The sequence below is a fragment of the Chiloscyllium plagiosum genome, chromosome 7 (genome assembly GCF_004010195.1).
Source record: "Chiloscyllium plagiosum isolate BGI_BamShark_2017 chromosome 7, ASM401019v2, whole genome shotgun sequence".
Lineage (NCBI taxonomy): Eukaryota > Metazoa > Chordata > Chondrichthyes > Orectolobiformes > Hemiscylliidae > Chiloscyllium > Chiloscyllium plagiosum.
Genome location: NC_057716.1, coordinates 6,404,568 through 6,429,935, shown reverse-complemented (window position 1 = coordinate 6,429,935; position 25,368 = coordinate 6,404,568). Strand labels below are relative to the sequence as shown.

Below are 25,368 nucleotides of genomic sequence, written 5' to 3'. Positions count from 1 at the left end.
TCAATTATATACTCTCCAAGACCATTAAATTAGTTTGCCTTTGTTTATTGGTCCAGATTGGGGGATGTGTGATCAGTGTGCACCCGAACCAGAGGTCCAACTGTTAAAGGAAATGGGTCCTCTGCATTATTTTGTATGTTTCTGCCCCTGGACATATTGATTGATTAGACAACGTTAATGTCAAGTGTTTGACCCTCAAACAACAAATCAATCCCAAAGAAGATGATTCAAGTCATGGGACAGGAACACAATCATAACTTGTATCAGAGAAGTACTCCTACTAGCCTTGGAGGTAGAGGATGTTTGATAAATAAATGGTAATCATCTCCATGGAGCTAGGGCATGCTAAAGAGCCACGATTGGTCCAAGGCCAATTTGTTGCACGTTTACTTTCTAGTGGAATCCTCCAACAGAAATTTGGCCCAAATTTACATACTTAAATAAAATTGCTTCTCATCCAGATGACCAATGGGTGTACAGACTACATCAGTCTTAAATTGGTTTGCTTTTGCTAATTTTGTAGCTGAGGATTAGGCACAACACTTAATTTCCAGCACTTTAGTTCTTCCGATAAATGACTTTAATTGCCAATCTGAGAATCAACTGACATAATACTGCAGCAAAGCAAAGTTCTTTTCTTCTATAATTATTACATTTTGCCTAATGGTGTGTTTTCCCAGTGGATGTAAAGCTATTTTAAAATCTATTATTAACAAATATCCTCACCAGAAAATGATTTAACAAAGTATCAGTTTGCTCGATAGCCAGTATTTGAGTCAAATATTTTAGAACTTTGAAGTAAAGCCACAAGGAAGGTTTAACATTTTAACTCAATAATTTGGGACAGCTGCAAACAGGAACTTGCAGCCTGTTCATTTTAATTGGAAGTTGAACTTTGGATAAGCAATTAGAAATTCACTCCAAATATAAACCACATTATCCCCTCGGGCTATCTTGTGTTTAGACACTTAAAAATTAGTAAAGGCAGATATGCATATTGCCTGACTGAATTCAGTTTTGGGCTTTTTCCATATTTGCAAATCCAGGGGCTAATTCCTGTTTTACTCTCTATCTTGGAAACTGGATAAAACTTGATTAACCAAATGTTATGTAAGTTCCAACTGCTTTTTTCCAGATCTTTTAAAGGGATCACTAGAGGCCACCAAAAGTTTCAGATTGTGCAGTCAAAAGAAGAATTTTGGCCAGTGCAACAGCATGAGTAGCCAGACACTCCAATTAAATGCCAAATGGAGGGAGTGGTGGGGGACTCCCACAGGATCGTCCCAGCACCATGGAGGACACTGGCTGAGTATAGAACTTGGTTTTCAGACAAAGACCAAAGGGGCCATTGGAGCCTCAGGTTCCTTGCCCATATGAAAGGGATAAAAAGCCACACCTCAAGACAACATCAATATTTAGGAGGTTTCCTTTTGATTTTAATAGTCCTATTAGCTTTGGGTCTCGTTTTTAGTTTTGTGATTTCACACATATTTTCTCCAATTTGAAGCTCATTCACAGTTCTTTAATCCACTCAGTAACACCCACTTCCCCCATTGGAGTTCCAGCTGTCAACAGCTGCAGATCTTTTGATTGGTCCTGCTTCCACAGAAAATCTGTCCACTATCCTTAATTGGACAGCAAATATGAAGGTAGCCAGTTAGCCAAGCTGAAACTGCTTTTTTTTCTGCAACTGGGTTCACTTTAGTGAGCATCTCAGTGACAGTAACATGTGTAGCTTTGAATAGGGCACTGGCAGTTAGGTGAGTAGGAACATTAGGGAGGAGAGGAAAAGATACTCTTTTGCACAGTTCTCATCACCACCCTGTACAATTGCAACAAAACTTTCCTGTTTGTGAATTCCATCTCCCAAGTAATAAAAACCAAAATTCCATTTGCCTTCTTACTTGCTGCACCTTCATGGTAACTTTTTTTATGTTTCATGCTCAAGAACACCCAAGTTCTTGAACACTGCACTTTTTTGAGTCTTTATTTAAATAACGGTCTGCCTTTTTGATTCATCCTACCAAAGTGCTTGATCTCTCACTTACCTACATTAAACTCCATGTGCCAAGTTTTTGCCCACTCATGCAATCTGTTTATATCGCCTTCCAGATTCCTTCTGCCATCACCACAACATGTGCTCTACCAATTTTTGTAGGTGAACAAATTACTGTCCCTTCCACTCCAAGTTATTAAAGTAGATTGTAAATAATTGAGGTGCTTAGATTGATCTTTGTGGCACTAACTATGTCTTTCTAACCTGAAAAAGACTCATTAATCTTGACATAATGTAGGAGCAAATTACTACCAAAGCTGGAACCTGTACTGAAAACAACAAATTCTGGAGATCACAGTATTTATTGTTTTCATCAATCTTGACTGTCTGTCAACCAATCCTCAGTCCATGTTAAGAGACTACTCACAATACCATGAGCTGCTATCTTGTGCAATAACCTTTTTATGTGACAACTTATCAAATGCTTTCTGGAAATCCAAATGCACTATATCTACAGGTTCCTCTTTATGACTGCTTATTATACCCTCAAACAATTCTAAAAAAGTTATCAAACATGATTTCCCTTTCACAGCACCACATTGACTCTGATTGTGTTATGGAATCCAAGGTTCAGATATTAATGTGGATAAGTGGGATCTGGTTCATGGGATACTGGTATCTATTCTGGGGAAAGTAGGATCTGTCCCATAGGCACTGTGCATACCTGAACCACGTGGGGATTGGTGTTCTCGTAAGCCATATAATTAGGGAAGTAGAGCAGAGGAGGTATGAAAACAAAATAGGGTAAGGGTTCAGATTTAGAATGGTAAGGATATAAAATGGTGTGGAAATTAAAAAGCAGAGATACGACGAGAAAAAGATGTCAATGAAATGTATGGCAACTATGTTTTGTAAAAATACAAGTGAAAATAAATTATTATTCTATTCTAAATGATTAACAGACAATGCAGGGAGGAATAGAGACCACATATCTAAACATAGACAGCAGATAAGACTACAGTTTACAAAAATAACACAAGGAATAAACCAATAACTCTATCTGAATACACATTGCTCTTAAATCAAAGTTGAATGAAAACACTAAAATCTGAACCATTTCTGCAGGATGACATGGGTAGGGATCTAAGTATTAAAACTCCTGTACCTTTTGAAAAAGACAAGACACTAGGAAAAGGAGGAGGGGTGTCTCTGTTAATTAATGGTGTATATTGCACTGACAAAGTTGACCTAGTTTTAGAAACCAGGGTATACAATTTGTTTAAGGAGAGATGAGAAATGATGAGGGCAAGAAGTCACTGTGGGAGTAGTGCTACATGATATTGGCAGGAAGAAATAATAGGAACTTGTCAAGAAGGTACAATAATAATCATAGGGGATTTTAATTTGTATATGGACTAGAAAAATCAGATGGGCAAAGATAGCCTCAATGAGAAGTTAATAGAATATTTTCAAGATAGTTTCTTAAAACAGGATATTCTGAAATTTACCGGAGATCAAGCCACACCAGATGTGGTATTATGCAACTATGTAGGATTAATTAATGTTTAAATAGTGAAAGTGGTTAGTCGTATAGATAGTGAAGGTAGTGGTAATCGAAATATGGTTAAATTTTGCATTCCATTTGAGGTGAGGATCTAAAATTTGAATTTAGGCTGTTGTCAGAAGCAACAAGTCTCTGTAGATTTTTGTTAACCACAAAATGGCTTTTCAATTTGAAATAACACAACAAAATGGCTGCAAGTAATGATTTGACTCTGTGAACTTGAACTGATGCTTTGCTAAGTTGGTTGTATTTAGAGATAAGAGAGAACAAGAGGATAAGAGAGAATAAGAGGATACAATGGTATGTAGATAGGTTAAATGAATGGGTAAAGATCTGGCAAATTGATTATAGTGTCGGAACACGTGGAACTGTCCATATGGCAGGAAAAACAAGAAAAAAGTTCTCACTATTTAGATAGTATGCTTCTATCTGAGATGCAAGAAAATCTGGATATCCTGGGGCATGAATTTCAAAATATTCATTTGCAGATCACAAAGTAACAAAGTAAATCTTAATAGAATATTATTGTTTATTATTTAAGGTGACTTGAATACAAAAGTAGAGTGATTATGCGTTAGTTGTTAATGGTAGTGGTGAGATTCAATCTGGAATACAGTGAACTGAATTGGTCTTTCTTTTCAAGGAAAGCTACAAAAGGCAATGGAAGCAATTCAAAGAAGGTTTGCTAGACGAATTCCAGAATTGTTGGGTTATTCATGAGGAAAGCTTGAGCAGGCTGTATTGCTATATACTGAAGTTTCGAAGCATAAGGGGTGACAGTGGAAACACTAGATCTCGAGAGGTTTTGAAGGGGTGGATATATTCAAGATTTTCCTCATAAAAGAATCTAGAACTGGGGGATCATTATTTAAAAATAAGGAGTCCATTTAAGATCAAGATGAGGCAAGCATTTTTCACAGTCATGAGTTTTTGGAACATTCTTTCTCAAAAAGTTAGAGAATTGGAGTCTTTGAATATTCTTAAGGTGGATATATCTAGGAACAGGATTAGACCATTCAGCCCATTGAGCCTTCTCCACCATTCATTTCAATTATGACTGATTATTATTTCAATTCCACATTGCTGTACTTCATCCATATCCATTGATGTCAATAGTCTTCAGCAATGTAATTCAGTATTAAGCATGCTTATTGATTGAGATTCCACAGCTCACTGGGGTAGAAAATTCCAAAAATTCATCACCTTTAAGTGAAAAACATCCTCTTGATCTCAGTGTTTATGCACCGTTTGCTGTCCTGATTGCTTGCTGCACCTGAGAGCTAACCTTTAATGGCTTGTAAACAAGGACACACCCTTACATCAGTAAAGAAGTATTGTGCCTTTTTTTTATTCCCACCAAAGTGAATAACTTCAAACTTATTCACATTATAGGGCATCTGGCCATTTTCTAGCCCATTTAGATAACTGTCCAAGAACTCTTAAAGCCACATTGCATCTTCCTCATAACAGATGTTCCCATCCAATTTTGTGTTGCCAGCAAGTTTGGAAATAATACAATTCTCCATTCTTCCTTTTCCCCATTTCCTCCTTTCTTAAATAGTGGGGTTAAAGTTACTACTTCTCTGAATCCATTGAAATTCGAAAGATAATCACCAATGCATCCACTGCCTCTCAGGTCACCTGCTTTCCTGGGATGAAACTCATCTGGTTCAGGGAATTAATCATCCTTCAATTCAATTAGGGTATGGAATGCAGTACCTGGAAACGTACTGAGGCATTCAAAAAGGTATAGTAATGGATAGTAATAGTGTGTAGAGGTGTACGAAAAAGGCAGGAGAGGAGCAGGAGTAAAAGAACTGACACAGGCATAAATGGCCTCTGCACTACAACAATTCTGTGACTCTTCACTATTTTTCATACTCTATCCACCCTTCTGACCTGCACTAAACTTTGCCCAACATTATGCTGTTTCTTTAAGTTTTACACTATCTTTAACTTTTTTGTTAACCTTTCCTGGTTGAAATATCATCTCAGCTCTGGTACCACCCTAGCAACTCCTTTCTGCACTGTCTCCAATGCTTCTTATCCTGCTTATACATTAATTTTCAATTCTAGGAGACTATTTGTCTAAGTCTGTGGATGGAATGTTTATTTATGAAGAACATCATTTGGGGTCTTTTGAGTCAAGCAAGATACCAAATGATGCAATTGTTGTTGAACAATGGACCGTCATTGAGGTAAGATGATCTCTTATTCTGTTCAGAATTTAACATTTCAAAATATTTTTACAAGGTGTTTAGGATGCAGAAAGTTATATTTAGTGATTCTTTTGGAAGTGTATCTCATTTGGTAACAGCCCGGTGGCTCACTGGTTAGCACTGCTGCCTCACAGCACCAGGGTCCCAGGTTTAATTCCAGCCTTGGACAACTGTCTGTGTGGAGTTTGTATGTTCTCCCCGTGTCTGTGTGGATTTCCTCCGGGTGCTCTGGTTTCCTTCCACAATCCAAAGATGTGCAGGACAGGTGAATTGGCCACGCTAAATTGCCCATAGTGTTAGGTGCATTAGTCAAAGGGAAATGGCTCTAGATGGGTTACTCTTCGGAGGGTCGGTGTGGACTTGTTGGGCTGAAGGGCCTGTTTCCACACTGTAGGGAATCTAATCTAATCAGTTATTAGGCCCAACAAGTCCACACCGACCCGCTGAAGCGCAACCCACCCATGCCCCTACATTTACCCCTTACCTAACACTATGGGCAATTTAGCATGGCCAATTCACCTGACTTGCACATCTTTGGACTGTGGGAGGAAACCGGAGCACCCGGAGGAAACCCACGCAGACACGGGGAGAACGTGCAAACTCCACGCAGTTAGTCGCCTGAGGCGGGAATTGAACCCGGGTCTCAGGCGCTGTGCCACCGTGCCGCCCACGTGTTATTCTTTATAAATTCAAAAGTATCTGTTACCTAACGTACGTGATTATGAGTTCTGTTCTTACCCATTTGCCAAATAATTGTGTGGGAGGCAAAATGTAGGCTTCCATAAGTAGGTTGAAGTAATGAATTAAGATGGCCAACAGATTGAGGGCAGATTAAGATTTCTAACAACATGTAGCAGGAACCTAATTTGTAATGCTTTACTTTGCTTATCATGCCTAACCATTTGAACACTATTTCACCTGATTAAGTAGTAGTTTAATTTTGCAATTAACTCTTCAAAGAACAAAGAAACATGCCTTGAGATTTATGATTAGTTAAAGCTGGTGTGTGACAGATCATATAGTTTTTCTTGTAGATTTGGACTGAGTAGGAACTACTTATCTTTTATAGGGAGCTTTGTTGGACTGTGGAAAGAAGACATTAATGTATTGGGATAGTATGGTGGTTGTGAAGGATGATGGGGCATAACCTATGAAGGGAGTACAATGGTGGCTATGCAAGGAGATCGGACTGTGGCTAACCAAGAAAAAGAGAGTTGATAATGGCCGTTCTACAACAGCTTGAAAAGGAAAGGGATGGAAGCTGCAAAGAAGGTCACTATATTCAGATAAGAAGTCAGCCTTAATGTGGGAAATTCAAAGGTTTATAGGGTTTAGGTCAACCTTGAATTCCTAGGAGGTGAGAGAGTAGAGGCCATGTCAACGTTGGTGAAGGGAGGTTTGATTATGATGCTTGGTAGATCAAACCTAAATCAGGGCCAGTTCCAGAGCAATTGAGCAATGGTGATGGTGGGTGGCTCAAGGGTCACTTAGAAGAGTGAGGGTCAAGAATGACAAAGGTAAAGTCAAAAGTGACTGAGGGAGGGAACATGATGATGTTTTCCAATTCCAGGGTCATAGTTGCAATAACAGGGAAGGGAGAACAGATAAAAGATGGAATTGCCTACAGTGGGGTGAGTAGAAACCATGGTGTGGCTGATGCAAAGTACAGAGCTCCTAAGCAGACTGGAGGAGAACCTGATCGAAGGCCTATCTGAACTGTGAAGTGACTATTTATCTGTTTGTCCTGAAGTGAGAGCAGTTATCAGGATCAATAGGTGGGAAAGGTGTAGCACAGGCCCTGGGATGGGAGGAAACAGTTAAGTGGAGGAAAAGGAGGCAGCAGCTCACAAAAGGAGGATTCGAGATTGACAACAAGATGAACGCTACTTGTTTGCAGTTAATGAAAGCCTTTCTTGATGCCATTTGAATTTTGTCTGGACCTTCAATCCTGTGAGGTAACAGCACCTACCATGCAATTGGCTATTCCCCAAAACTCTTGAGTACTCTTTGACTGAACACTGCATAATTGGGCATGGCCAGTCATTTTGCCTCCAAGCAGAAGATCTGCACATTTCTGTGACCTACAACCAGTTTTCGGGCATTGGCCTACTCATAGTGTCTACATTATCTATCATTAATTAAAACTAAGCACCTCACCTACAGGAAGTGAATTTTAACTTGTGTGCTTGTTGCACTGCATCTGACAACCATTTACTGAAAGGTAACTTAGACTGTGTAAGTTGTGATCAATCACTAAATTTATATAGATATTGATTGGGCAAGGTTGAGTTCCCTATCTTAAACTTAAGTACCTCAAGTTAAAGTGTAAAGAGCAGCAAGAGAATAATCGCTACAACTAGTGTTTTGTGATAATATTCACAGAACAGTTTTCATTGGAGAAAAGATTGAGAAGAGACAAGATCCTGATCTTAAAATATTGAGGGCCTTGACAGGGTGCAGAGGAGGTTTACCAGAATGATTGGAGGTTTTAGCTACAAAGTTAGGTTGAGAGCGCTGGTGTTCTTCCCTTTGGAGCAGAGGAGACTGGGGGAAGATATGACAGAGGTACATAAATGTATGGCATGTTTAATTAGCAACGTTGGACCAATGGTTGAAGGACGAGAGGAAACAGATTTAAGGTTGTGGGTGAGAAGAGGAAGAAGGCTTTTACACAGTGAGTGGCAATGACCTGGAACCTTGAAGGTGGTTTCAAAATGAATAATTTCAAAAGGAAGGTGTATGGGCATTTGAAAAAAATGAACAGGAAAGATTCAGAGAATATAGCAAAGGAATGAGACTGACTGAATTACTCCATAGTGAGCTAGCATAAACCCAGTGAGCCAGATGGCCCACTCCTGTGCCATAAATGACTCTATGACATGATCATTTAAGAGAATGTGTTATTCAGCTTGCGTGTTGAGGATTGAACTAGAGACATGGCGACACATCTGAAGAGCATGCTTTAACTGGACAGTGGTTAGAGTTGGGACTTGGTGAACTCCATTGCAAATGATTGAATTGAAATTATGCACTTATGTTGTAACAGATAAACTAGATTTTATATTTCTCATAGTCATTATTTATCAAGTTTTGGCCTACATAAGAACAATAGATTTGGAAGAGGGATGTTAGTTAGTCTTTTCATGAAATGGAACAACTGGGATAGCCATTTATGGATGCACATTAATGGTATGTGTAAATTCAGAAAGGTCAGTAATCAGAGGACAGATTTTAAGATAATTAGCAAAACCAACCAGGAAGGAGATCGGATGATTTTTATTTCAACAATGCAGCAAGTTACCATATTCCTTTACTGCCTTAAAGAAAGATGGGAATAGATTCAATATTAATTTTCAGAAGCAAACTAGCTATATAATTTGAAAGGATAACTTTACAATGAGGACAGAGCAGGGAAATTGGACTTAAAGAATTGGCATAGGTTTGATGGGCCCTTGGCTACTTTGTCTGTGCTTTAAGATTCTATATGATTTCAGCTTTTCTTTGAATTGCTTTGATTTATTGTTTCTACAGGGTTGTGAAGTAAAGACTGACTATGGTCCTTTGCTGCATACACTGGCAGAGTTTGGGTGGCTGGTTACTTGCGTGCTAGCCACACCTATTATTCGCCATGACAGGTAATTTGGATTGATGAGCAATGTGCCCTCTAAGCTATGTGACCACGCAGATACTAGGAAGTTCCATGCACATCATTCAGCATGGTTTCCATTTCCAGAAATTGCCGCCAGATGTGGATCTTGGAAGTCTGTGCTGTGCCAAAAAGAATTACAGGGTACATTTACTTTCAGATTTTACTTTCAGGGACTGCAGGGGTTCAAGTGATCAATAGTTTAGTGGGAGTACATTGTCGGAGCGTTCACATTCACCACATGCTTCATCCACCATTAATTGTGGCTTTTGCTTTTATCTGTAACTTCGGAACTTATTTGGTAGTTTTGAAGTGAGTAGGGCCTTAAGCTGTCACATGCATCATTATCAAAGAGAGTGAGATCTTTGAACGTTTTCAGATCTGGAGTCAAACAAGGTTGAGTTCTAGCACTGACATTTTTTGATATATACTCTGCTCCTGTCATATGCATTCTGGCCATCTACAGATGGGTCTACTTACATACCAGAACTGATGGAAAGCAGGTCTAAGCAAAACATTAAAAAAAAAGTAGGAGCAGGACAAGGCTTTACCTGTGACCCAAGATAATGTGTGCCAGATCTTCATGAGAGAGTTGCTGTATGCTAATGAGACACCATGAGAGGCATAGATAGGATGAATAGTCAGGCTTTTTACCAGAGTGGATAGTTCAACTACAAGAAAACACAGGTCCAAGGTGAGAGGGGGCAAGTTTAAGGGAGAAGTTCAGGGAAAGTTTTTCACACAGAGGCTAGTGGGTGTCTGGAACACAGTGCCAGTGGAGGTGGTGAAAGCAGGCAAGTTAACAATGTTTAAAGTATAACTTGATGGAGATATGATTGGGAGGCGAACAGAGGGATAGAAACTGTGTATGAGCAATAAGTAGCAAGTCTAAATAAGGATAAGGAAGCATTATAGGCTTGGTGGGCTGAAGGGCCTGTTCCTGTGCTGTATAGTATTGTATTGTATTTGAATATTGAGGAACACCTTCAGCAGCTAATGGACAGATGATTTCCATTTGTTTGACTGTCAGTATTAAAGAGACAAAATCTATAATCCAGGATGTTGCCATATCTATCAGCATTGACAGTGTGATGCTGGAGGTTGTTGATAGTTTCAAATATACACTCAAATATACCAAAAATCTGTTCTTTCATGCTGAAACTAACAAGCACATTGCAAAAGCTTCAACTGCTCTGTCCAAGCTGTGTAAGGGATTGGAACAGCAGCAACCTAATTGAGAATACCAAGTGTATTGCATGTGCTGTCAATGTAGTTCTTTACAGTGATGAGACCTGGACAACATATGCGAGGCAGGAGGCAAATCTGAACATTTTGCACCATTGTTGTCCCAGACGTATCCTGGGGCTCTCTTAACAGAATGAGGTCATCAGCTCAGAAGTGTTGGAGCAAGCAGAGAAGAAAAGTTCAGCTGTTCATGAAGTGGATCAGTGGTGCTGAAAGAGCACAGCAATTCAGGCAGCATCCGACGAGCAGCAAAATTGACGTTTCGGGCAAAAGCCCTTGTGAACCCAGTAAAAACAAACTTACAGGCATCTTTTTATCCTTCTGTTTTTCTCTGCAGTAAATGAGGCAGACTGCCATGCCAGAGTGGATCATCTTGACCACTATAGTGCAAACCATTGCCGTACAGGTCAGAAGGCTGCTATAATGTTCTGAAACCACCCATTCCCGCATCCATTTCACTACCATATTTCTGAGCACTCGAAAATCTGGCTGACAAATGTTAAATTGAAATCGAGCTACCAAATACAATCAAGGAACATTTTTACATATAACTACAAGGTTTCCCTGCACTCCTAGATGGGAAGCACATACACTAGAAAACCTGTTGCTGTAACCTACAGTCCATCATGTCAAGAAAAGTCACTTACACTTCCTTTAGGATTTGATTCACAAGCCTCGTCAATGTGATGTGGGGCAGTTAATAAAAAAAGAAAAAACTGCGGATGCTGGAAACCAGAAACAAAAACAGAACTGAAGAAGGGTCACTGGAGCCTAAATGTTAACTGTGACCTCTCTCCAAAGATGTTGCCACACCTGTGATTTTCCTGCAATTTCTGTTTTTGTTGTTGGGTCAGTTAATATTGAGCCTATGGTTTTCTTGAAAATGAAGATTAAGGATTGTGTGCTGCTGATATAAATGTGCCTGGTTTACTACTCACAAGAATCATATGAATACCAACTTTACCATTATTACATCATTCCAAAAAGACAGAATAATTTTACCCTTTAAAACTTCAGTCTTCTTAATTCATTTATATGAAAATAATATTTCAAAATAGCAATTCTCTCAGATTAGCTGAATCTGTACAACCAGAGAGGGTACATACTCTGGGATGTACTTTGAATGGACGAATTAGCTTGCAGGAGATACCAAATGATCAGCTTGAGAGAGATCTGAGATATTGTTCCTGACAGAGGTAGCAGCAATTCTGCAAAATCATAAGATGGTGTATCATTTTTCTTTTCAACAATTGTTCCCAGACCTCTGCTAAAGCACTGGTTCAGAAAATCTTAGTGAACTAAAATGGAAATTAGGCTGCATTCAGTCCAACAGCAATCACAGGATCTTTCTTTTAGATCTGATGGGGTAAAAATCAAACTGCTATATTTTTGACCCATTAACTCAAAACAACAAAATGTTTATATGAAAATATTTTAGTCCAGTATGCCTATTGGTAGATTAATTGCTATTGTTTACAATAATTCAGATCTTAATTCAATTTCATGTCTGTATTACAGTGAAGGGAATTTAGCAACAAAACAAGTGATATTCTTGCAGAGACCAGCCATAACCTACAATGATCTGCATCTGGAAACATTGGAGGTAGGTTAAATTAATGTTGCCTTCAGGATTGCAGCGTTTTACGTGTAGGATGTTACTTTTTTTGTGATTTTCATTTGCATAATACTCAAAAATATTTGTTCACGACACACATGTCCTGTACCTTGTCCATGGCAACAACACAAAAATGTTTCCATGTCCATTCTGCACTTCTGCAATCTCAAGTGAACAATCTGAGTTTGTATGTGCTATTTAAATAATGAAGTATACTAAGAACTAGGGATGAGGTGCAGAGGTTGAGTGGTATTATGTAATGTTGTCACCAGCATGTCACAAGGGCTCCAAGTGCTAAGCTATGAAGCGCAATTACACAAACTAGGATCTTTTGTCATAGAATAAAGAAAGTGAAGATGCAATTTAAATGAGATTTTTAAACTTGAAAGGAATTATTAAGGCAATAAGAAATACTTGTTTTTTGCTGGTCAGGGAACCTTAACAAAGCTGATAGAATTACAGAATCCCTACATTGTGGAAGACAGGCCATTTGACTGTTGAATCCACACCTCCCCTCCAAACAGCATTACACGCAGACCCACCCTCACTGCCCTATTTCTGTAACCCTGCATTTCCCGTGGCTAATCCACCTAACCTACATGTCTCTAGATACTACAAACAATTTAGAATGGCCAATCCACCTTTGGACTGCAGGAGGAAACCCACACAGACATAGAGAGAATGTGCAAACTCCCGACAGTCACCAGAGAGTGGAATTGAACCCAGGTTCCTGTCGCTGTGAGGCAGCCATACTAGCCACTGTGCCACCCTTAGTTAAGACCTTAAAAGTAGAATCAGGCCATTAAAGAGAGGTTAGACTATATTTCTTCACACAAAAGGTGGTAGAGGTATATATCATGCCTGAGTGGCTTACTCTTGTTACTATCTTCTTGTTTTCTGGTTTCAGGCTACAATCCAGTCTTACACTTGAATTCAGGATTATCCACTTACCAGAGTGTTATTTATTTATTACTCAATTAATATCACAAAAACAGATTATTCTAGTCATCTTTTTTGTGGAATTTTGGTGTGCATAGATTCACAATTTTTTAATGTTACAGCAGTGACTGCACTTTAATGGTATTTAATTGGCAGTGAATCCTTTTAGTCTGAGGTCATGCACTGTGCTATTATTAACTCAGTCTTCCTGCGGTGCAGTGGTAATGTTCCCACCTCTGGGCCAGAAGGTTGGGTTTATGTTCTATCTGCTGCAGAGGTATGTTGTAACAGATCAGAATAGGTTAATTAAAATATCTATCAATTCAAGTTATTTTCTTTTTTCTTTAAGTAGTATGAGGAATTTTGTTTTGATGTGAGACTATATTATGTAGTATTATAGTCTATTCCCTTTTTTCAATTCTAGTAATAGAAATTGGAAGTTTATTTTTGGTAATTACAAAACACTTCTAAACTTTTCAATTGCTAAAAGAATATAAAGAATCAAGGAGTTTATTGTTGGAAAATATCTTCTATGATTCTACATGCAGTGCTCATTGTAATAGTACAAAGATTTATACTTCTTAGAGACCATATTCAATATCTTACCGATTTGCTTATTTTCTCGTTAGCTCTGTTTAGTTGAAGAAGACAATTATAAAGGGTGCAACGAATTTCCTGTTCAAATGTGCCTCCATAATATTTTGGAACCCTTAAATCTCCCATTTAATACCAAACGCTATTTTGAAAACAGACATCTATAACGTAGAGCATTGAATAGCAGATGGGTTTGAACTTCCAAACCTGTAAATAGTGCCACCAAAAATCAGTATGAGATAATTGGGGAACAATGCAGTTTTCATGAAAAGTACTAACTCAACTGGGACCAGCAGTGAATCATTAAAGCAAACAGAGAAAATGGCAGGACAGAAGATATCAGTAGAAGCCCATCACCAAATATAGACAGTGCAGATAGAAAAAAAATTGTGCTTTCCCCACTGAAAATGTTTCTGTTGCTCATTTTGTGGTAGGTAATTATAGCAAGAAAACCAATACGGTAGCAATTATATTCGGAGTGTTTGGAACCTCTGAAACAACGATGAAATTTCCAGAACTTGACAGATATAAAGAGTGAAGAAAACCCTCCGGTTCAATAACTGCATCTCTAACTCAGTATAGAATCATGAACTACAGAATTCCTGTGCAAGAATCATGGGATCCACAGCCCATCTTGGAAGCTACTTCAATTCTACTTAGTTTTGCTTTTTTCTGTATCCTTTCTCTCTTGGTTGTTTGTTACATCCATAACGGTTATCATTTCACATACCACAGTTATTCACTAGTGCTCTCCTGTCCTATTAAGCAGCTGTGCCATACTTTTATGCCACTACTTTTATTGTTCTGAATACCCATCATTCAGCATCCTGCACTTCACCAACTTTCATTACATACAACTATATGAAATAGTTGCAAAAAGAGGCCATTTGGCCCCTCAAACCTGCTCTGTAATTCAATGAGATCAAGGCTGATCTTATTGTGTTTTGAGTTTCATATTCCCAACTACCCCCAATAACCTTTGATAACCCTGCGTAACAAGAATCTATCTAACTGTGGCGTAAAAGTAATCAACAAGTGTGTCTCCACTGGCTTCAAAGGCAGAGTGTTCCAAAATCTTACAATCTTTAGAAAAAAGATTCTTCTCATTTTGGTCCTAAAAGGGCAACCTAATTTTAAAACAGTGTTCCCTAGCTGTGGACTGACTCTCAAGAGGAAATATTCTTTCCACATCTACCTTGTCAAGAATTTTTGGATGATACAAGCTGCAATGAAATCACCCTTCACTCTTCTAAACTTCAGTGGAAAGAAGCCTCGACTGTTCAACCTATTCTCATTCGATAACCCACTCAATTCAAATATACATCTTGTAAACTTTCTCCGATATACATATTGTAAACTTTCTCCGAACCTCCTTCAATGTATTTACATCTCTCCTTAAATAAGGAAACCAAAACTACACACTGTATTAAAGATGGGATCTCACCAATGCCGTGTATGAGTGAAGGCTAATATCCTTACTTTTATGATCAATTCCTTATGTAATAGGATAGCCATCCCAAAACCTTCTCAATTAGTTCCTTTACGAATATTAATATTTTGTGATATATACTCTGGAGCAGCTAGATACCTCTGCATCTTAGGATTCTGACAGTTGTTCTCTCTTTGAGCAATACTTTACTTTTTTATTCTCCCTGCCAAAGTGAACAATTTCACATTTTCACAATTTTTTACCCTGCCTGATTTTTACCCATACATAAACTTCATCCATATCTGTATGCAAATGTTCACAGTGTGCTCTCTTACCTATGTTTGTGTCATCTGCATATTTGGGTACCATGCTTTTGCTGCCTTCATCTAAGTGTTTTAAATTCTAAAATACTTGAGCTGCAATACCAATGCCGGCAGGACTCCACTTATGTCTGCAGGCTCCCCTTTACCCACAGCACATATTACTTCTTCAAAGAAGAAAGTGATTTCCCTTCCACAACACTGATGACTTGAGTTTTTCTAGGTGTCAGCTATGACCTCTTTATTAATCGATGCTAACACCTTCCCCACAACAAATGTCAAGCTAACTGATAGTTTCTATTTTCTGCCTCCTGCCCTTCTTGATTATAGAAGTTATATTTGCAACTTTCCAATCTAATGGCACCTTCCCTGAGTCTATGGACTTTTAGAATATTTAGAATGCATCTACTGCCTCATTAACCACCTCCTTTAAGACAATGGAATGAAATCCATCCAGACCTGAGACCTTGTCAACCCACAGCTCCATCAATTGCTTAATAATTTAATCTTAGTGAGCTATCTTCGTGATTCTAATTTCACTAAGCTCCTCTCTTCCTTCCACCTGATTTACAGCTGTGAGTAAAGGTATTTTGTATTCTCTGTAATGAAGAATGAAGTTAAAATATTTATTTATTTCATCTTGCTATCTTACTATTTTCTTGCTATCTACTATTAATTCCCCATTCTCAGTCATTAGAGGACCAAGAATTTTTTTTTCAAACCTTTTTTAGATACTCATAGAAACTCTTGTTATCTATTTTTATATTTCTGGCCAGCTTTATCTCATTCTCTAATCCCTTCCTCCTGATTAACCTTTTAGTCATTTTCTTTATACTCATCTGACCTATCACTTACCTTAACACTATTAGATGCTTTTTCTTTAATTTTGATGCTTTCCCTAACTTCTTTAGTACCTTGGATAGTGGGTCTTCCCTTTAGAATTTTCTTTATTGCAAGAATATACCTATTCTGAGTATTCTGAAATATCCCCTTAACCAGCTGGCACTGTGTCTCTATTGATCTATGCCCCAGCCAAGTATGCCCCACTTCATCTATCTCAACTTTCCTGCCCGCATCATTGCCCTAACTCAGGTTTAAAATACTAAGTCTTAGACCTGTTCTTCTCCCTTTCAAATTGGATGTAAAATACAATCATGTTGCGATCACTATTACCTAGGAGATCACTATTACCTACCAGAAGGAAGTCTGATCACTCTTTAAAATGGTAACAATTGCTGCAAGTTATTATTAAATTGGTGTTCTGTGCTGAAAAGTTGCAAAAGTTAAGTCAGGCAGCAAAGTATCCCAGTTCTTGATTTCTTTCTCTACCTTCTTTACAATACTTTTCAAAGTTTTATTGAACCACTTTACCAATCAGTCTGAGGATAATTCATCTTGGTTTATGGAGTATTAATCTTCAGCAATGCACAAGTATCCCATTAGTTGAAAGTAAACAGAACCACTAATTAGTCATAATCTGTCAACATTTCTCCTTTGAAAACCCTGTACCAAATCAAGGATTTGAAACACACATTTGCTTTATCCCTATCTTGCCTGTACTCACTGAATACACTGGACAAAAATCCTTTCTAATTTTAAAGGGCAGCCCAATCGCTTTTTTCAGTCACCCTTTAATATTGTCCCATTAACTAATTCTACTGTAGTTTTTCAGTTATGAAAAGCAGGATATTGATTTAAATCGTCATAATCATGTGAAAATCCTCTAGGTACCTTTTCCCCCTTAAAAAATTCTTCCTCTGGCTCTAACAATCCTTTAATAATGGAAAGTGTTTTAATTTTATTTACTGAAAAGTAAGAATCTTTTCTCAAGTTCCTTAAGCTTCATACCACCTCTGGTCTCCTTTAGATTTTTGTACTTACCAAGTATCTGAAATATGTGAGATCAACAGACAAATTTTCAAAAGAAGTAATCATTAGCATTCATGTCTGGTATGTACCAATCTGAACCAGATAGCTTAAAATTCCAGCACACCCCTTACTGGAATCACTGTTTAAGGGAGACCTGATCTTGATCAAATGGGCCAATGGCCCAAGGAGTGGCAGATGAGGAGTTTAATTTAGATAATTGTGAGGTGCTGAATTTTAGAAGGGCAAATCAGGGAAAGACTAATACACTTAATGGAGTGTTGCTGAACAAAGAGACCTGAGTGCTGGTTCATTGTTCCTTGAAAGTAGAGTCACAGGTAGATAGGATAGTGAAGAAGGTGTTGGATAGGCTTTCCTTTATTGGTCAGAGCATCAAGTATTGGAGTTGGGAGGTCATGCTGCAGCTGTACAAGACATTGGTTAGGCCACTGTTGGAATATTGCATGCAATTTTCGTCTCCCTCCTATCAGAAGGATGTTGTGAAACTTGAAACGGTTCAGAAAAGATTACAAGGATGTTGCCAGGATTGGAGGGTTTGAGCTATAGGGAGAGGCTGAATAGGCTGGGGCTGTTTTCCCTGGAGCGTCAGAGACTGAGGGGTCACTTTATAGAGGTTTATAAAATCATGAGAAACATGAATGTGGGAAAAATAGACAAGGTCTTTTCCCTAGAGTGGGGGAGTTCAGAACTAGAGGGCATAGGTTTAGGGTGAGAGGGGAAAGATATAAAAGGGACCTAAGGGGTAATATTTTCACACAAAGGGTGGTGTGTGATGGAATGAGCTGCCAGAGGAAGAGGAGGCTGGTACAATTACAACATTCAAAAGGCATCTGGATGGGGAAATGAATAGGAAGAATTTAGAGGGATATGGGCCAAGTGCTGGTGAATGAGACTAGATTGGGGTTAGGATATCTGATCGGCATGGATGAGTTGCACTGAGGGTCTTTTTCCATGCCGTGCATCTCTATGATTCTGTGAAGCTACATCTTCAGGTGTGACATTCTTGTCATGTTCTGGTAATTGGGTAATACCACATTTCCTCTGTACATGCTGTAGTCTTCCTGCACATATTGTGTTCCAGTTTTGGACTTTGGCCCAACATTCCCAGTTATTTTCTATCAGGATCAGGCAACAAAGTGACCTCTACTTTTTATCTGTATTAACATTTTTTAAAGAAGTTATTTTCTGCACAGATCTCATTTATTCTATGCCAGTCACACAATTGACCTCAGGTGCTGAGTTCTGGTACCTCAGACAACTGCCCACAGGTTTCCAATTGTTAGGACATCAGGTTGCAATATTGCATAGCTTATGACGAGAGATAACATTTTCATAGTTTATTAGATGTAACATTTGAACAGTATAATCAAAAAGGATACAATATTCTTTCTCAGCTTTTTGGTACAATTCAGTGCCATATGTCACCTTTTAGAATTTTACCAAAATCACCACAGTTCTCCAGGCAGGGAGGCCCTCTAGATTACTCAATTATGAGCCAGTTCCTTCTCAGCTAAAACTCCTGAAGATCCAGCTGCTCCCCAGTCTGTCCTAATCCTGATGTTTCGGGTACAATTTGGATGAATCATTTTAAGATATTTTTAAACAAACTGTTTTATTCATTCATTCACAGGATGAGGGCATTGGTCAACATTTATTGCCCATTCCTGAGGGCAGTTAACAGTCAACCACATTGCTGTTGGTCTGGAGTCATGTGCACTCATGCAGTTTCCTTCCCTAAAGGGCATTTGTTAGCCAGATGGGTTTTTCCAACAACTGACAATGGTTTTATGGTCAATAGACTCTTAATTCCAGATTTTTTTAAAAAATTGAATTCAAAGCTCAAGGATGGACAGGACTGGCAGCTTAATGTTCCAGGATACAAATGCTACAGGAGGAACAGAAAGGGGGGTAAGAGAAGAGGGGGAGTGGCATTTTGATAAGGGATAGCATTACAACTCCATCAAGGGAGGATATTCCCAGAAATACATCCAGGGAAGTTATTTCGGTTGAACTGAGCAATTAAAAGGTATGATCACCTTATTGGGATTGTATTATAGACCCCCTAATAGTCAGAGGGAAATTGAGAAACAAACTTGTAAGGAGATCTTAGTTCTCTATAAGAATAATGAGGTGGTTATGGTAGGGGATTTTAACTTTCCAAATATAGACTGGGACTGCCATAGTGTTAAGGGTTTAGTTGGAGACAAATTTGTTAAGTGTGTACAAGAAAATGTTCTGATTCAGTATGTGGATGTACCTACTAGAGAAGGTACAAAGCTTGACCTTTTCTTGAGAAATAAGGCAGGGCAGGTGATTGAGGTGTCAGTGGGGGAGCACTTTGGGGCTAGTGACCATAATTCTATTAGCTTTAAAATAGTGATGGAAAATGATCGATCATATCTAAGAGTTGTAGAGTCATAGAGATGTACAGCATGGAAACAGACCCTTCGGTCCAACCTGTCCACGCCGACCAGACATCCCAACCCAATCTAGTCCCATCTGCCAGCACCAGGCCCATATCCCTCCAAACCCTTCCCATTCATATACCCAACCAGATGCCTTTTAAATGTTGCAATCCTACTAGTCTCCACCACTTCCTCTGGCAGTTCATTCCATACATGTACCACCCTCAGAGGTAAGGACATTGTTACTGTACCACAAGATCTCGAATGAATCAATCACTCTCATTTCTATTTCAGTAAAATGCTTAACTCTGCACTCCAAATGCATGTTTGCACACTTTTGGACTCCTGTATTGCAGTGGTAGTGTCCCAACCTCTGAGCCAGGAGGCGTAGGTTAAAGTCCCACCTGCTCCAAACATGTAGATAACATCTCTGAACATGCTAATTAAAAAGTAACTTGAGAGATATTTTCAATCACCTCCAGAACAGATGGAATTTGAACCCAGGTCTTCTGGCCCAGAGATAGGGACACTACCACTGCACCACAAGATTCCTTAAAAATAGATATAGCTGGCTTAGTGTTTGTCACCGGGTTATTTGTCTCAGGCTGCATCCTAAACCAGGTTTTTTTCATCTCATTAGTACAGACTCAAAATTGCTGTGTTTTCACTGTGGAATCTGCCGCACTGAAGGTTTGGATTTCCTTCATCTGTGTTATTACTCAGTTGTATTAATTGATTGAAAGTCAAAATTTGTCTATTTAAAGGCAATCCATCTCCACATTGTCACCAGAATTTAGGAATATGAAGCTAAGCAGTTAACAGCAAGTCTGTCACCTTAGACCCTAGGGCTGAGTCATTATGTATACATGTAAAGCTTAATTTTTTAAATAAGTAAGGTATTTTTACTCAACGTCACTGTCTTTAAGTGCACAGATGCGCAAAGCAGTAGCAGGAATTACTTTCCAGCATAGACAATCTTTCACTCTTAGTGTTATTTCCCTGCAGTGTATCTTTGCCAGATGGAAGCCATTCCTGATTGGTCTTAATTGCCTTTAAGTATTTCTGAAAACAACATGCCAAATATTTGCCATTTTGACATTTATGTAATTCTCAAAGGCATAAAGAACTTTCAAAGACCTGCTGTTCACTTACTGATCTTCTCTCATTTTGTAAATCTATTCTAATCCCCATTACTTGTAGACAATTGCATTCATCCTTTCAATTCCATATTAAAAGCTAAGATGGACTCCACACATATATGTATATAACTAACAAATAGATCAAGCTAAATATTGGCAGAAGTTTGAGAACCAATCATCTGTTCTTAATGAGATACTGTATGGGAAGAAATACAGTTAACAGTGGACAAGAAGAGAAAATGCTTAAAATGGTTAGATTGAAAATTTATCTGTAAAGGTTTGAGATTTACCCAAACTTTCCATGAGAATACAGTCTCCTATGATTTCAAACGTACAATAGAATGTTTTCCATTTTTATTTGTATAAATCACTGTATTGAGACCTATCTTACAGAAAAGATCTACTCGGCAAACAAAAGTCAGTGAAAGAACCAAAAATTGGAACAGAAATGTGGGTGTGATCACTGGTAAAAATAAACATTCAGAAACAAAGTCTCCTGAAGATTCTTGTACCACTTCAGGGACCAACTCACATCAATATGGAGACATTTCAGGCATGAATCGTACTGATAGTGTTTTCAAAGACTTGGATGATGGGCAACTGGATCAAGAGGAAGAAACACCTCAGGTTACCTGCATTTAACATTGCACAGTTCAGTTTCGTATTGAAGACAACAGTATAAAGAAAGAAAAGCAGATTTTCTACAGTTTAACTTGATTGGTAGTAACTAATGGCTTTGCAAAGTTGTGACTTTTGATTTTGTTCTGTACAAAAGTGTGCTGTTGTTAAAATTTTTCTCTAATCCTACAGGAAAAAAAAGCATTAACAAATACTTCAGTTCTCAGGATTTATGCTAACAGATCCAGGCTTCCTTAACAAAGCAGAACTGTTGATTACAATTTGCTATCAGAAAGAGCTTCACCTGATGATTTAAAATTACTTTGAACTTACTTAGGAAAGCCATTCATAGGAAAGAACATATCCAGATATTTATATTTACTTTTAACTTTTCAAGTAATATCTTTCTTATTTTTTCCATTTGTATGATTATGTGCTAATTTTTTAAAAATCATGTTGTTACTTCTTTCCTGTCATTTTCCTTTGCATACTCTTGGGATCATGCTTTGCAGTCAACTTGTTCAAGAAAAGCTCTTGGAAGACTGCTATCTCTGCATGGTTAAAAGGAATCATTCTTGAGGAATGTTCAGCTAAAGTAATGTTAGTTGTCCTGCTTGAACTGTAGGAAAATATAACTACTATATCTGTTTCGTTGGCATCAGCTATTTTCATTCTTTATGGGATTTGGACATCACAGGCACTGCCAGTGCTTATAGGCCAACCGTAATTAGCCTAGAGAAGATGATGGCTTGTTGGCTTCTTGAACTGCTGCAGGACAGGTGATGAAAGTCTTCTCATTGATTTTTTTTGTAGAGAATTCCAGGACGTTGACCTGACAATAGTGAAAAAAAAGCAGTAAATTTCTGAGTCATTGTGGTCTTACAGTTGATACTTGTTCACGGGTGCCTATTACTTTTATCCTTCTAAATGCTAAAGATCACAGATTTGGAAAGTCTCAAAGTATCCTTGGGGAGTTGCTGCAGTGTAACTGCAAGCATGATGTACATGTTATGAAGGCATTACCAACCTCATTGACTGCTTTGTCCCAGATAGAGCCGAGCTGCTTGAATATTTTTGTAACTGCATTCATTCGGGAAAAGTAGAATATTTCATAGCATTCCTGTTTTGTTCTTGATGGAAAGCGTATTTAAAAACAACCAGAGAGTAAGTTAGTCCAGCAGCCATAGTATTTATGTGGCTGGTCCATTTTGGTTTCTGGTGAATGGTGACTCCGAAGTGGAGTTTTGATAGTAATGATGCCAGTGAATCTCCAGGGAAGGTGGTTAAGACTTCGTCTTGTTGAAAATGGCCATTGTCTGGCACAGATGTTACTTTCCACTTAGCAGGACGAGTGTAAATATTGCCCAGGTCTTCTCGAATTCAGGCATAGACTTTCATTGTGGAGGAGTTGCAAATGAAACTAAACACTGAAGCTAAACTTATTGTTGGGATTGTTAATTTGTAATAATACACTGAAAGTTATTTAATGAGAATCAGTCTGGTAGTGGGATCAATACAAAATTCTCTCAATTATCATATTTATTTCTTCAGCTCATCAAGAGAATAAATCATGATAGAAAGGAATGATGCACTATTGTATCAACTTATGCACAGAGTACAATTTCATTTCAGGTACTCGACTATATCATGCCCTCATTTTGGATTACAAAGGAACTTTTCACTCATGATTCCACACAATGTTTCATAATCATAATCTAATTTAAAGAAAGAAATTGATTCATTGCATTGGCTAGGGCAATCATTTCATTGTCATTTCTGGATATACCACATGGTTTAGTACCACATCAGAACTAATTACATGACGCTTAAGTAGGAGCCATCCTCTTGTTGCATTTCCACCAGTTAACTAACTTTTTAGAATAATAATTGAAAAGTGTTCTTAGATCAATCAGGGTTCGCAAATCTGTTTTGCTTATGAAGGCCCCCTCCAATGGTAGTAAAACAACCTATAGATCCCCTTAATGCAAATATTTTTGTATAAACGTTAGTTCCAAATTATACATATGAATTTATCAATTTTGTTTTAATTGCCTAATATTACTTCTTTTTATTGAGGTTTTTTCAGATTTGTCTGGGACCTCCCTTTGCTGTATCCGCTTCCATCCGCACCAACCATATATCTTTAGCTTCCTCCAGTCCCTACAATCTGCGAGGTCTTTGCACGTCTCCAATTCTAGCTTCTTGCACATGCCGGATTCTCAGCACTTCACCATGATTTCCATAACTTTGGCTGGTTAGTCCCAAAGCTCTGGAATTCCTTCTCTGAGCCTGTCCAACCCTTTAGCCTTCTCTCTTCCCTTAAATTGCTCCTTAATACCAACCATTTTGATTAATTATCAATATCTCCTTATATGATTTGATGTTAAATTTTGTTTGATACCACTAATGTGCTGCACCTTCGACATTTTAAAGGTGCTGTATAAATGCAAGCCATTGTTACTGAGGATGAGTATTCCTGTGATTGTGCGGATTGTGCAAGAGAAGATTAGTTTTGTTACGGTAACCATGCTGTCCCAAAATAGATAAAATGATCTTTCTAAGACACCGATGAAGCATTAGTTATTTTGCAAATGTATTAGGTTTCTCTGTAATTGACAATATTACAAAACCTACCCTAAGAAATGACAGCATCTATTTTTGTTACATTTGTTTCTGCAGCTGAAACATTTTCCTCAGCATATTACAGATTCACTTGAATTTCGCCAAGATCTCCCTCTGTTTTCCACTTATACCCTGAGATCGCTGATCCTCACTGCTTTCTCTCTGTGAGATTTGGATGACTAAGTTCCAAGTTTTACTAGCTCCCAGCTGGAGGGCTGGGACACAGGTGTAGGATCTATTAAATTACAGATAGCCATGTCAGAATGGCTCCCCAATGAAATACTGCTCCTGGGAGTTGATATGTTTTCCCAAAGGCCACATGTTTAATGTAGATGGATCTGCTACAGCAACTGCAAGAAAGGGGCAGTTGAGCCAGAGGCCCTGTGGCTCAGAGAGGAGGCTGTGAGCAGTAAAGGCAGGAGGGGCATCTCCTCTCCGACCTATCACCTTCACCCCCACCTCCATCCATCTCTTGCACTCTCAGCTACCTCCTCCCCAGCCCCAGCCCCTCCCACTTATCTCATCATCCCCGAGGCTCCCACCTCATTCCTGATGAAGGGCTTTTGCCCGAAACGTCGATTTTTCCCGCTCCTCGGATGCTGCCAGACCTGCTGTGCATTTCAAGCACCACTCTAATCTTGACTGTACTCTCCAGGTCTGCAGTACCCACTTCTGCCTAGCGTCAAGAGCCTCCCTGCTGTTCCAAATCAGATGATAAACCTATAGATGGCTAATTAAGAGGCCATCCATAGTAAAATTACCCAAACCAGTGCTCATGTCCTGACCTTTTGGCGTTCTAAAGCATGTGGTAAAATTCAGCCCAAAGTGACTTGTAAATCTAACCAATCTGATCCTCAGGAACACCTTAACAGAAGTCTGTTCCCACAACTTTGAATGGCCAGGAGTCCTGGTAAATCATCTTCTCCAGCAGCTCCTCAAGGGAAGGGTGACAGACTATGTGGCTAACATACTTCCCCTGGAAATCCTCAATGAGTTGGAAATTGGCCAATAAAACCAGCTGGAAGATAGAGTTTACAGCAATTATTTAAGTTGAAAGAAGGTCATGTTCAGAACTGGCTTACTTGTTTTAATTTTTTTTCTAAATTTGCTTTCATTGTGACAAGGTGATT

At 38.6% G+C, this 25,368-nt stretch overlaps 1 protein-coding gene across 2 annotated transcripts in view; it reads left to right on the top strand.

Annotated features, from left to right (window-relative positions):
- The window catches only part of rftn2 (raftlin family member 2), a 70,771-nt gene extending 46,030 nt beyond the window's left edge, over positions 1–24,741 (top strand). For both annotated transcript variants that reach the window (XM_043692926.1, XM_043692927.1), the window contains 4 exons: positions 5,637–5,758; positions 9,311–9,414; positions 12,189–12,273; positions 21,392–24,741. In XM_043692926.1, coding sequence (XP_043548861.1) covers positions 5,637–5,758; positions 9,311–9,414; positions 12,189–12,273; positions 21,392–21,640 — 560 coding nt within the window. In that variant the 3' untranslated portion in view covers positions 21,641–24,741. The remainder of the gene's footprint in view (positions 1–5,636; positions 5,759–9,310; positions 9,415–12,188; positions 12,274–21,391) is intronic.
- Positions 24,742–25,368: the final 627 nt, after the last annotated feature.